Genomic DNA, 13,070 nt, shown 5'->3' with positions numbered 1-13,070 from the left:
GCAGTCTTCCTGATGTTCTGGGCACTGGGCACCCTCATCCTCTGGGGAGAAGAGAAGTAGGGGTCACCAGGAACTCCCAGTCCCCAGGAGGGTGGGAGGGTTGGATCCAGGCTTTTGGTGCTTCCTACGGAAGTGGAGACGCAAAAGGGGATGGGGGTCTGGAGCTCCCAGAATTGTCAGGCGCCTGGTGGTGATGGTGCTTTCCAGCCTGGCTGGCTCTCTGGGGAAGAACTTGGGGTTAGATGCGGGCAGTGGAGACCACAGGGCTGGGTGCAGGGTGAGAGCTTGGATTTGGGGGGCAGGGCAATGTGGGGAGGAAAGTGGGGGGCTGAGTGTGGGTCAGCAGCAGGGACTGTGTGTTGAGCTGGATGCAGAGGGGAGAGCTCAGAGCTGGGGTGGGGCAATGTAAGGGGAAGAGTGCAGGGCTGGGAGTGGGTGGCAGGAGGACAGTGTGTGTAGAGCTGGGTGCAGTGGGGAGAGCATGGATCTAGGTGCAAAGGTCGGGGAGGGAGAGCTCTGAGCTCCCTCCTTAGGAAAATTCTAGTTGCACCCCTGGCTGAGGCAAAGGGGAAGTAATCTGTGCCAGCAAAAGGGCTGATGCAGGTTGCTCCAAGAGGGGAGTTAAGGGGAAGCAGGAACCAGATTGTTATTCCCAATCACTGTCTTTTTCTTGCCCTGCTCCCGGGGAAGCACAGCTATGCAGGCTGGATTGTAGAACTACCGTCCAGCCCATAGCGATAACAGTAAAGTATGAAAGTAGAAGGATAGTAATAAGTACTTCAGTTATAGCTAAACTTCTAGTCATGTGAAAGCAGTGGTAATTACCGGTGTAAAACTTATTGCACATTGACTGCAGAGTTAACACAGCACTTGTTTTTATCTGCTTATGCATGAATCTGTTATACATTGGAAGCAGAGCTGGTTGGAAAGTGGGGATTTTTCTGCAGAAAATTTTGACAGAAATTAAGAGAATTTCATTTTCAGCCCCACCCCCCAAGTTTTCAGCTGAAAACTTTGAAAATATGAAAAAATAGGGCCAAAAAACAAAACAAAAAAATGGTTTTGGCCAACATTTTTGGGGTTTTGGTCAACATTTTTCAGATTTTTGGTTTCTAAGGAAAAATTGAAAAATGGTGAGGAAGGCAAACACTTCCCACAAATGTCATTTAGTTGAAAACCCAATTTTCTGTCCAAAAAGAAGAAAAGAACAGAGGAAAAAAAGTTCAGTTGGAAATTTTTCAGCCAGCCCTAGCTCGGAGTGACCACACTCGGCCTTTTTAACTGTGATGACACATTACTTACCTCATTGGGTCCAGTCTGAGTGCATTCCGCATTTCTATCGCATCCACCATTGTTCTCTAAGCAAGGGTTGATTTCTTTATAAAACAAAAACAATTGGAGAAAACTCAGTGATTTACAAATTCTCACTTCATTGATTAGCTAAATAACATGTACTAGGAATGCAGGCTTGTGACAAATGCATAGATGCCGACTCCATGGGTGCTCCAGGGCTGGAGCACCCACAGGAAAAAAATGGTGGGTGCTGAGCACCCACCGGCAGCCCCTCTGTCAACGCCTCTCCCTCCCCCCAGTGCTGTCTGCCTACTGGCGGGCCCCGCTGATCAGCACCTCCCCCGTCCAGTGCCTACCCTGCCGTGATCAGCTGTTTCACGGCATGCAGGAGGCACTGGGGAGGATGAGGGGAGAAGAGAGGGCACAGTGCGCTTGGGGGAGGGGGCAGAATTGGGTGGGGAAGAGGCAGGGAAGAGGCGGGGTCGGAGTGGGGGTGGGGACTGGGCAAAGCTGGGGGGAGCACCCCCTCAGCACCTATGGACAAATGTGATTCATTTAGACAGATTCTCATTGCTACCTAATGCCCTCCTTGTAAGTATCTTTCATTTTTCTAAGCAAGAGCTGTAAACATGCAGACAATATTGCTTTTAGAATGGTTCACAGTGAAGTTTAATACAGTAAGGGCTTGTCTACACATAAAAAGCTGGAGTGCTTCAGTGTAGAATTTCCTATGGTGATGGGAGGGTTCTCCCGTCAGCATAGGAAGGACTCCAGCTCCCTGATAGGTGGTAGCTATGTTGACAGGAGAATTCTCCTGTTGACATAGCGCTGTCTACAGCAGGGGTTAGGTCGGTTTAACTGCATCGCTCAGGAGAGTGCATTTTTCACACCTCTGAGCGATGTAGTTATAGTGACCTAATTTCCTAGTGTAGACCAGGTGCAAGTCTTTTACCCTTTCCTTGGATGGGTATAAGGCCTGATCCAAAGCGTCCATTGAAATCGGTGGGAGTCTTTGACTTCAATGGGCTTCGCATCAGCCCTTTCAAGTAGTGACCTGAATATTAGGACTCTTAGATCCAAAGGGCAATTTACTGCTATGATTTCATAGGAGTCGTTTTGTTTTGGAGATACTTGAATTTTGAATTTCCTTTTAAAGTGTCTTATAGTTTGTCCCAAGGTAAGGCAGTGTGCATGTGTGTGTGTGTGTGTGGAAATATATCTTTAGGGATCCATCTCATACACAGTGAACACCATGCAGTATTAACATACACAGTACATACATTGTGGAGACATCACTGTACCACTTCCCTGTTTTATGACAAGTGTCCTGATCTAGTGATCACTTACCAAGGCAGACTATTCCATCTCCAGTGTATCCAGCTGTACAAACACATACTCTGTTTCCTGGAGTAGTTCTTCTACACTCTGCTTTGACAGAACAGCCACCATTGCTGGTCTCGCATGCGTCAATAACTGTATAATGGGAAACAAAAAATAAAATCAATATGCTTAATTTTGTATTGGCAGATTAACTAATCTCTGTCATTTCTACAAAGGTAAAGAAATTTAGTGATATTTCCTAGACAAACTCTGATTTAAGAGTCCATAGATGTAATTAGAATCTTACACGTATTTCTTGTAAACTGCAATAAGAAAAGGGGAAAGTGGATTTCTAACGTGGAAAATAAGAAGTCAGCTGTGATTGGTCTCCATAAATTCCCATCGTCCAATGCTGCCTAGTCTAACTTTGAATAACGAAGAGAGGGCCCTCCACGTGTTTCATGGGATTATACAGATCCTTCCAACTTTTCCTTAGTTTGGAAAAGTTTACACCTCATGTGATGGGATGTAAACCCTGCGCTGGCACTGAAAAGGAAAGGGAGTCTGAGAGTGCTAGTCACATCACTTGGATGTGTTAAAGGACTTTGGCCCTGGGAGTTGTTAGACTCTTAAATGTGTCTTGGCTGGAGCTTGAGGACATAAGGGTTTCAATACTTCTAGGTTCTGCAGAACTTTGGCTATTCAGATAGAAATTCTTGCCTTTTTCTCAATTCTCCCAGATTTTGAGCTGTGCTGGGTAGTGCAAAGATGGGTAGGGAACCATCTGGTCCCCTGTGCAAATTAGAGCAGTGTAACAACTGCTTTAATTTACACACAGCTACTCATGATGTCAACGAGGTGTTCCAGTAGCTAGAATAATTAGACCACAGTGGGCTGGCAATTTGGCCCATAACCCCCTTTTTCTCAGGAAAGTCCCTACACCAGGGCCCAAGAGTAAGTGGAATAGAACCTTAGGCTGGTTCTATGCCACCTTAGATGCTCCCTACATATGGGGAATTTCCCAGTAACAGATTAAACTGGTTTTCTGGCTGATTTGTGCTGCTAGGGTGTTGCAAAGCAGGGGCTAGAATCTGGCGTCAGGACAGTGCTGTCCATCATGGTTAGACAAATACTCCATTGTTCCAAAGGGTGTTATTTTAACCAGATAAAGATTAAGGGATTAATTACACACTGCAGAAGGAAACAGTCTGTTTCATAAATCTGGATTTTCCACGCTTTCAAAAGAACACCTGGGATTAACTGCAATTGTCCCTTTCTTAGGTTATCCACAGAGCAGTTTTATTTAATCACCACAAATTTACAACAATTCAGAAAATGGACAAAACCACAGGACTAGCCAGAAGTGCTACTGTACCTCCCATCAGCCTATGTTCTTTAAACTGGGTCAGAAAAAAAGAACAGACCTAATCCAGGTTTCCCTACTCCAGAACTACCACAGCTCCAGGTGTGCACAATATGTTCCCTCTTCCCTGTTCTTTCCTCTTAACACAATATACTGTATCTGAGGGATTTCTAGTCCTTTGTTTTGAATCTGCACCTGTTGCAGTCAATTCATTTTGAACAAACTGGCAGCAAGTCCTCTTTTTACTTCCTGTAGGGAAACATGCATCTCTCAACAGCTCTTCTGTTTCACAGTGAACACCAAGTTCTTCAAGCTATTCTTTGAACAGATAGAAAACAAAGCCCACTTGCCTGTACAGTGTGTTCCATTCCCTTTAAAGCCAGCTGCACACTTACAATATGCAGTGCCACCAGACTTGAGGAGGCAGCTAGAACAGAGAAAGGGGGTTAGATCAGAAGTCATTGCGTGCTCTGTATTGTCATCACTGCTCTACTGTATCTTTATTATGATTATTTTTTGTAATACCATGATGCCTCGGACCCCATTGTGCTAGGCGCTGTACATATGCAGAACAAGAGAATGGCCTTTCCCCAAGGAGCTTGCAATCTAAATATTAGACAAGAGACAACAGATGGATTCAGGGGAGTACAAAAAAAACAGTGAGACAGTACTGGTCAGCATGATAGGCAGTGGTCTCAGCACAGCTGTGGTCTAACCATTGTTTTTTGTAGGCAGCACAAAAAAGGAGAGATTTAAGAAGGGTTTTGAAGGAAGATAAAGAATGAATTTTGCAGATATTTTGGGGGAAGCTTCTCCTGAGTGTGAGGGGCAGCCTGGAAGAAAGCACAAAGGTTGTTCACAGGTGGGTGATGGAGGCTTACACAATTGGCCAATTGAAGGGGGGAGTCAACAATGCAATTGAGTGCAGTTGTATGACAGGGTTGCTTGTGATGATAAAAAGAGGGCTCAAGAGCTCTGGGGTTCACTTCTGGTTGTATTTTATGTTCCTAAGGGTATGTCTACACTGCAGTAAAACATTTGCAGCTGGCCCAAATCAGCTGACTTGGGCTTGTGAGACTTGGGCTATGGGGCTGACAAATTGTGGTGAGGATGTTCCAGCTCAGGCCAGAGCATGAGCCCTGGGACCCCATGATGGGGGAGTGGCCCAGAGTTTGAAATGTATACACCACAATTTTACAGCCCTGCAGCCCGAGACCTGACCCCAAGTCAGCTGACACATGCCAGCTGTTAATGTTTAATTGCAGTGCAGACAGACCCTATAGCTCATGCTTCAGGGTTTCAGCTAGCCACCTGCAGGAGTCAGAAGGGGATTCCCCTTGCAGTGTATTCTGGGTGGTTTTTTTGATTTCTTCCTCTGAAGGGGGCCATGGCTGGAGATGGGACATTGGACAGGGAGGGCTTACGGTTGCCAGGTGTGAGGTTTTTGAACAGAAAGTCTGGTCCAAAGGGGACCTGTGCAGTGTCTGGTCAGTACTGCTGACTGGATATCAAAACTCCAATTATCGCAGTGACTGGCCTCCACTGCTGGGGGTGTGGGAAGAACCTGTCTTGCTGTGCCCCGATTGCCCCTGGCCCCTTGTTCTGGGGATTGACCCCCACACCTTGTTTTGCCCCAATTGGGCAAGCAGGCAGGCTCCACGTCAGCTCCTCCCAGCCTGGCTCTGCAGATGGCAGGTGAGTCCCAGGGGAGAGGGGAGCGAGCGATGGGGGGGGGGGGGGGGCTTGTCGTGTCCAGCTTTTAAAAAACTGGAAAGTTGGCAACCCTATGCAGGCCAGTTCTGTGAGGTAGATGGAGCATTGTTTCTCTTGGGTGCTTGGCTGGCTGGTTCTTGCTGATGTGCTCAGGGTCTAACTGATCACCATATGTGTGGTCAGGAAGGAATTTTCCCTCCCCTCCAGGTCAGATTGACAGTGACCTTGGGTTTTCTTTTGCCTTCCTTTGCAGCAGGTGGGTGCTGGTCACTTGCCAGGATTATCTGGGTACATCTCACATCATCATTTCCCTGCCACTGTGGGGGCTCAGGCACTGGTGCACCTTGGTCTCTGCTTTTCTCTTTGGTTTGATTTCAGTTGTTGGGTTTAGTGTCTGGATGGTGGTGGTGGCCTGTGATGTAAAGGAGATCAGAGGGGATGATCTGGTGGTGTCCCTGCTAGCTTTAAACTCTGATTCTATCTTGAAAGCAAATGAGAGATAGGTAGAGTAGGGGTAGACTGTGAAAGGCCTTGATAGTGAATACATTGTTTGATACAACACAGAAGGGGAAGCCCGGGGAAGAATTCAACGAGAGGGGTGACATGGTCAAAGTGACGGACTAGCAAAATGATCTTTGCAGCAACACTCTGAATGGATATGAGTGAGGCAACATGTTTAACTTGAGCTGATGGCTAGACAGCCATGAGGAAAGGCCAGAGAAACAGGCTGGAATTTTAGTTTGGACAGGAGAACAAGCTGGAGTAAACAGAAAGACCTGTGAGTCGTCAGCACAGAGATGGTAGTTGAATTTGTGTTTATGGATGAGATTACCCAAAGATAAGTGTAGCAGGAGAAGAAAAGGGGAGCAAGGATAGGGCCCTGTGGAAGCACCACAGAAAGCTGGAGGAGTAATGAGAAGGATCCTCTGAAGGACAAACTGAAAGAACAATTAGAGAGGTAGGAGGAGAACTAGGAGAGAACAGTCATGGAAACCAATGGAGGACAAGCTTTCAAGAGAGAAAGCATGATTGATGGTGTGTTAAAGGCAGCTGAGAAGTCAAGGGGGATGAGGATGGAGTACTTGTTTTGAGCTTTGGCTAAGACGTGGTCATTAGAAACTTTGGTGAGAATGGTTGAAGTGGAATGCAAAGGGTGGAAGCTGGATTGGAGAGGGTCTAGGATGAATTGGACAGGAACACCAGACAGCGATTGTAAACAGCATGTTCAATGAGTTTAGAGATGACAGGGAGATGGGTGACGAGGCAGTAGTTGGAGAGGCATGTGGGGTCAACAGTAAGGCTGTTGTTGTTTTTTAAAATGGGATAGACTACAGCATGTGTGTAGTGTAATGGGAAAGAGCCAGAGGAGAGTGAGAACAGTAAAGTAGGGGATGGGAGTAGGCACAAGGGAGATTAGGAGAGGGTCACTGGGGTAGGTGTATCTGTGACAGGGGAGGAGGAGGAGGAGGGGAGAGAGAGAGAGTTATAAGAAGGGAGGCTAGCCAAGGGGATGGGGAAGATCATGTATTTTATCAATTTTCTCCCAGAAGAAATTGGGGAGATCCTGTGCAGAGAGAGAAGTGGAGGCAGGAGGAGAGAAGGGTTTGAGGAGTGAATCAAAGTTGGCAAAAAGGTGGCTGGAGCTGTGGGCATGGGATTCAATTAAGCTGGAAAGTAAAGTTGTTTATCAAGGAAGATGGCAGAACTGAAGGAGGAGAGAATGGATTTGTAGAGGAAGAAGTCAGCTCAGTTACAAAATTTCCAGCACAGATGCTCTGCAATGTGAGAACAGAAGCCAAGGAAGTGGATGTTGGGGATAATCCAGGACTAGGAGCTGATAGGGTGGACCTTGCAAGGGAGAGAGGCAAAGAAGTCAAGGGTGGAAGAGAGTGAGGAATGGAGAGAATCAACAGCCCTGTCAATGGCAGAAAGGAAAGAGAGGGCAGGGAGAAGATGGCTGATATCAGATGAGCAATCATCAGTCCTGATGGAGTGGAAGTCATAGAATGGATGAGGGGGAGGGCTGATAGGAAGGAGTTTTGGGTGGCCAATAGATGACAGCACCATGGAGGAAGAGAGGAGAGGAGAGCAGAGTTGGGTGCAGTGCTGTTCAAAGGAGGAGAAAGAGTGGGAGGGGGAAGGAGGAAGGGATTAGCTTGGGCAGGAATGGGAGAGGGGAAGCCTAACACCCCCACCACTGTCTGACACAGGGCAGGAAGTATGAGTGAAGGAGAGGCCTCCACAAGAAGAAGGCAGCTGCAGAGGCAGTGTCAGAGCCCTGGATCACTTCATCTGCCAGAGCCAGGAACTGCAGGGAGTGAGATATACAGAAGTTGTGATTGGCTGTGATTTTTTTTTTTTGGAGAGATGGAGTGGGCATTCCAGAGACAGCAAGAAAAGGAGCGGGAGGGGCATGAGTGGGAGGTTAGGAATGATGGCTATTGATGGACAGAGGTGGTGGCAAGGATTGGTATGGGAATGGAGAGGGTGGAGATGGTGGGAGGACCAGGGCTGGAGCAAACATCACCAGAAATGAGGAGCAGCAGGAGGAGAAGGCAGAGGAGGGTGTGGATGTGGGATCTGGATTTGGGCTAGTGGGAAGAGGAGAGAGATCAGGGTGGAAAGGGGAAGACGAGTAGGTAGAGCTGGTGGGAACTGTAGAGGAATGAGGGTAAGAAGAATGGGGAAATAGAAACATTGGGTGGGGGCGGGGGAGGGAGAGGGAAGGAGAAGGACAGATACTATGATGCATGGTATCTTTGACTGTAATGCTCCCAAAAACAAATGGACATGCAACGTTGGAAAAGGATGGTAATGTTATCAATTAAACTGAAAAATGCCAAGACTTTAAAGGAACTTCATCCTAACCTCTAATTTTAGGCATTGAGAATGTCTGCTTTGTGCACACACACTTACTGTCTATATGCATATCTAGCAGTTGCATGTCTGTACACCCAATTTTTGTGCATAAGTGCCCTTGTTTGGGACACTAGAAATGTTGAGGCCCCAAACTGGATAACCAAACATTTCATTGCCTCAAATTAAAGTCTACTTTTGAAAATGTAGTCCTGTATGTGTAAGATAAAACTGAGCATGTATAAGCAGGGTCTGAATGAGCTCTTCCCGACCTCTAGCGATGCACTGGGGGGAAAAGACTTCAGGAGCAGACTGTAGTTGCATAGACGCATCTGCTCTGCCTAGGTGTTCAGCAGATGGATCTGCTTTGCCAAAGTGATCAGTTTTGGCTGGTTTGGGGTTACAATTCACTTTGATATTGAATGCAGGGTGGGAAACTGATGCGAAGGGATGGGTGTTTGCTTATGGTTCTGTGCTTTTGAATTGTGGTTTTGGTGGCTTCCTAGATTAATGCTAGGTTCCCTCTCCCTTTTAATAAAAGTTTTCTTTTGTCATACACAGACTCAGTATTTGCAACTGGGGAAATGTTGCTTCTTAGAGGTGCCCAGGGATTTTCCCAGATTACTAGGTTGGGGGCTCGAGCTGGTTCTGTTTTGGATTGTTAAGAGGCACCCCTATATATTGAATGCAGATCCTGTTGCAGCCAACTCCACCTGGCAGAAGGCTTACACAAGGGTCGATGGAATTCTGCTCTTATAATCACAGGCCGGACCATCACTCTGGTATTGTGCTCCTTTTAACATACATGGAAATTCAGTACATCAGTTCAAATTCAACACATGGAGGCACAGGCACCAGCTTCCCCCTTTCCCCAGGGGTTCTCAATCCCTGATCTGCCCCCACGCCACCCCTTCTCCCACAGCCTCCCCTTCCACCCTCTTCCCACCCACCCCTTCCTGCCCTGTTTCCCCACTTCTCCCAAGTGCTCCCCGCCGCCGCCCCTCCTCCTCCTCCCCCCAGTGCCTCCTGCATACCGCTGAACAGTGGATTGCTGGTGGGAAGGTAGGTGCTGGGAGGGAGGGGGAAGAGCTGATCGGCAGGGCCTTTGGTGGGTGGGAGGCACTTGGGGGGAGGGGAGGAGCTGATCAGTGAGGCTGCCGGTGGGTGCTGAGCATCCACTAACTTTTTTTTATGTAGTTATAGACTACTAGAGTCAAACTCTGCTATCCAGATCTTAGTATAACTTTGCCCCGAAGTCTTATTAAACAGTAGAGCTATAAATAGCAGATGGGATAAATATTTAAATGGAGTTGCCAGCAAAGAAAAAAATCAGATCATTGTAGGTGTTTGGGGCTCTCTGTTCCTGTTTTCCTGATAGTCTTATAATAAGCAATCAGCGCATAAGAGGTGAACTTCCAAAATATCTTAATTACTCTCTGAAAGTCTAAGATAACTTAGCCAACATCTCTCTGGGTGTATACTGGCAGGCTGGATTTCTTACAGTAAAGCCCAGATTTCTAAAGGAATTTAGGTATTGCTCCACTCAGGGTCATTGCAAGACTTAAGTGATATGGGCTATGTCTACACTATGCAGCTTTTAGCAACATGGCTGTGCTGTTACTGCCGGGCCGCTAAAAGGCATGCAGCGTAGCCGCTGTTAGCAGTGCCGACTAACAACGTCCACTCCTAATGAGCAGCGTTAGCATTGTTGGCAGGAGAGCACTCCTGCTGACAAAGTGCTGTTCACACTGGCGCCTGTCGTCGGCAGAACTTTTGTCTTTTGGGGGGGGAAGGGGGGCTGTGTTTTTTTTAATACCTCTGAATGACAAATGCTTTCTTTCCCTTGCCAGCGTAGACAAAGCCTTAGACAGCTAAGTCCCATTTTCAAAAGTGGCTTAGGCACTCAGGAGCCCAAGCTCCATTGACTTTCATAAGATTTACACTCCCAATGGCTAGATTCACAAAAGGACTTGGGTGCCTAACTGCTACTTTAGCTGCCTAAATCCCAGAATCAGGACCCACTGAGGTTCACAAAACCCTTGCTCAGCTGACAGCTAACCCTGTAGGCACTGAAACTTGTTCAGTGCCTACACTGAAGTAAAAGTTCCTTAGGTACCTATGTCTCTGCAGCCCTTTGCTGGGTTTTTGGACACCTAAGCCCCTGTGTTCTTCATGAACTAGGGCAAGACAGGTGCTCCTCTGCCTAACTCGCCTGTGGGGCCCAATCCTATAGGCATGTTTAGAGATTGCATACCTGATCAGGCCATGCAGGCAAGCTCACAGAAAAGTGTGTGTGTGTGTGTGTGATCCTTTGTAACTTTTAGCCCAGTGGTTAGGGTACTCAGCTGGGATGTAGGAGACCCCTGGTTCAAGTCCCCCTTAGTGGGGAGAATGGATTTGAACAGGGATCTACCAGTGCTCAGTTGAGTCCCCTGGTCACTGAGCTATGGACTATTCTGAGGCAGGGCTCTCTGAGAGAAAGTGTGGGAATGAATCTGTAGCCTGTTGGTCCACTGGGAATCCCAGGATCCAGTCTCCCAGCACCAATGACTTTTTAAATGATTTAATCCACAGCCTCAACAGGAGAGACTGCAGGAGTGCTACCTCAAAATACCCCTTAGCCCAATGGTTAGGGCACTCATCTGAGAGGTGGCAGAGCCCTGTTCAGATCTTTTCTCCCTATCAAAAGTGGGGGGAAGGGGTGGATCGTACACGTTCCAGGTGAGTACCCTAACCACTGGGCTAAAAGTTATGAGGGAGGTGAGCCTCCAGCGGAGGTACCTAACATCAAGAGAGGGTTTGCAGCTGAGGACCTCAAGCAGAGGGAGGTGTATCTCTCCAGCCTGGATTTAGGCACTGAGATGGGCAGGGCTTAGCATACATCCCGTGGCATCTCCCATTGGCTAGCTTAGGCAGGGAGCCATCTAGGATGATGACTTTGTGAATCCCGTTTTTAGAGAGCTGTCTCTCCACATTCGTTGGATAGGGAGCCAAGCACCCAACTCAGGCTCTGTGAATCCCAGTGATTTTCTAGCTGCTTAAAAGTTAGGCGTGGTGACACTCAGTGCTAAGTTCACTTGCGAATCTAGCCCCCAAGTGCCTAGATCATGTCTGAAAACAGGATGTAGCTGTCTAATGACTTAGGTCTTGCAACACTGAGCCAAGCAATGTGTAAGTACCTCTAAAAAATCTGGGCTTAACTGCTTAGGTTTTGGTCGAGACTGCTCCTTTGAAAATGTCTTTACTCTATTAATGTGTGGATACTGAAATTTTAAGGTTGGCCTGTCACTACTATATTATCTTTCCAAAGTGCTGCAAACCTGTGCTAAAAATGGGAAGCCTAGGAAGTAATCTAAACTTGGGACAACTAATTATTGAACAAGACAAAATAGGAGAATATTCACAATCTGTGTAGACTATGGGTAAATATGGAACATAAAAACGAAGAACGTTCACTTTATACTACATGAATGACTCTCAAAGTGGCCAGATTTCATACATACTTAGCACTGGTGTGGCACGTGCTGTTACAGGCATCATCTTTGATTTCTGGAAGAGACAAAAAGAATGTTTATACCCTTGCAAGTCAACATTCTAAAGCTATACATTTCTTTACCCCTTTCTGTGGTTTCAAACTCTTCCCCTTCATTTTCCTTATGCAAGGTTAGCTTCTATCATCCTTACACTCAGTAATGCCTTATTGCCCAAAGAAGTCTGCAGGAATGCTTGGAGTAAGGGACTGCCCAATGTGAGTAAGGGGGAAAGTCTTCCCTGTGCATAGGTCACCACAATGTGTATGCTATGCACCACTGACATCCTATTTTGGGATCCTATACGTGGGATGAAAATGATGCACCTGACTAGGGTTGCATTTCATCCTGTCATTTTACTTGTTTAAAAAAAAATAAATAAAGACAAATTGTTACATAAGCAGTAAAAGTGAGGCTATCAGAAATATGACGGAAAGGTGCACAAAGGCATCAAAACAGTGTAAATTATGGGTTACAGTACACTTGCATACTGATTTATCTTTACACGGTTCTGCTGACTTGGCCCATCCTCCCTCAGGCAGTTCCACTGCTAATCTAAGATGGGGAAGAGAGCTGTACTTGTTCTTTTAATTCTTCTATTTTGTCAAGCCTAACTGTGAAATACAGCTATTCATAGATTCATAGATACTAAGGTCAGAAGGGACCATTCTGATCATCTAGTCCGACCTCCTGCACAGCGCAGGCCACAGAATCTCACCCACCCACTCCTACAAAAACCTCACCTATTGGCTTCATTATCCCAACTCATTGTACCTCATTTCATTTTCCCATTTTAAATCTCCCCCTAAAATCGCTTTTCTCCCCCCTCTAACTATCTTAGGGTAGGCTTCACCTCTGTGCAGAGAGACTGCACAAGGGCTATGCACCACTTAAAGCCCATTTAAGCCCCCAAAACAATGCGTTAGTGAGACTTGAGTGGCACATACACCTTGTGCTGGCTGCTGCACAGGAGTATTTCACTATTAGTATATTGA

At 46.7% G+C, this 13,070-nt stretch overlaps 1 protein-coding gene across 6 annotated transcripts in view; it reads right to left on the bottom strand.

Annotated features, from left to right (window-relative positions):
• Positions 1–13,070, bottom strand: part of STAB2 (stabilin 2) — a 134,289-nt gene that overhangs the window by 36,357 nt on the left and 84,862 nt on the right. For all 6 annotated transcript variants that reach the window (XR_006282895.1, XM_043519367.1, XM_038391817.2 and 3 more), the window contains 4 exons: positions 12,049–12,094; positions 4,327–4,403; positions 2,641–2,766; positions 1,303–1,376 (listed from right to left, as the gene is read on the bottom strand). Coding sequence is in view for 5 of the 6 variants with exons in the window: in XM_043519367.1 (XP_043375302.1) it covers positions 1,303–1,376; positions 2,641–2,766; positions 4,327–4,403; positions 12,049–12,094 (323 nt within the window). In the remaining variant the exon portion in view is untranslated. The remainder of the gene's footprint in view (positions 1–1,302; positions 1,377–2,640; positions 2,767–4,326; positions 4,404–12,048; positions 12,095–13,070) is intronic.

Source organism: Dermochelys coriacea, chromosome 1, assembly GCF_009764565.3.
Source record: "Dermochelys coriacea isolate rDerCor1 chromosome 1, rDerCor1.pri.v4, whole genome shotgun sequence".
In the NCBI taxonomy this organism is placed as follows: domain Eukaryota; kingdom Metazoa; phylum Chordata; order Testudines; family Dermochelyidae; genus Dermochelys; species Dermochelys coriacea.
Note: the sequence above shows the minus strand (reverse complement) of the source record. Positions and strands in the feature narration are given on the sequence as shown.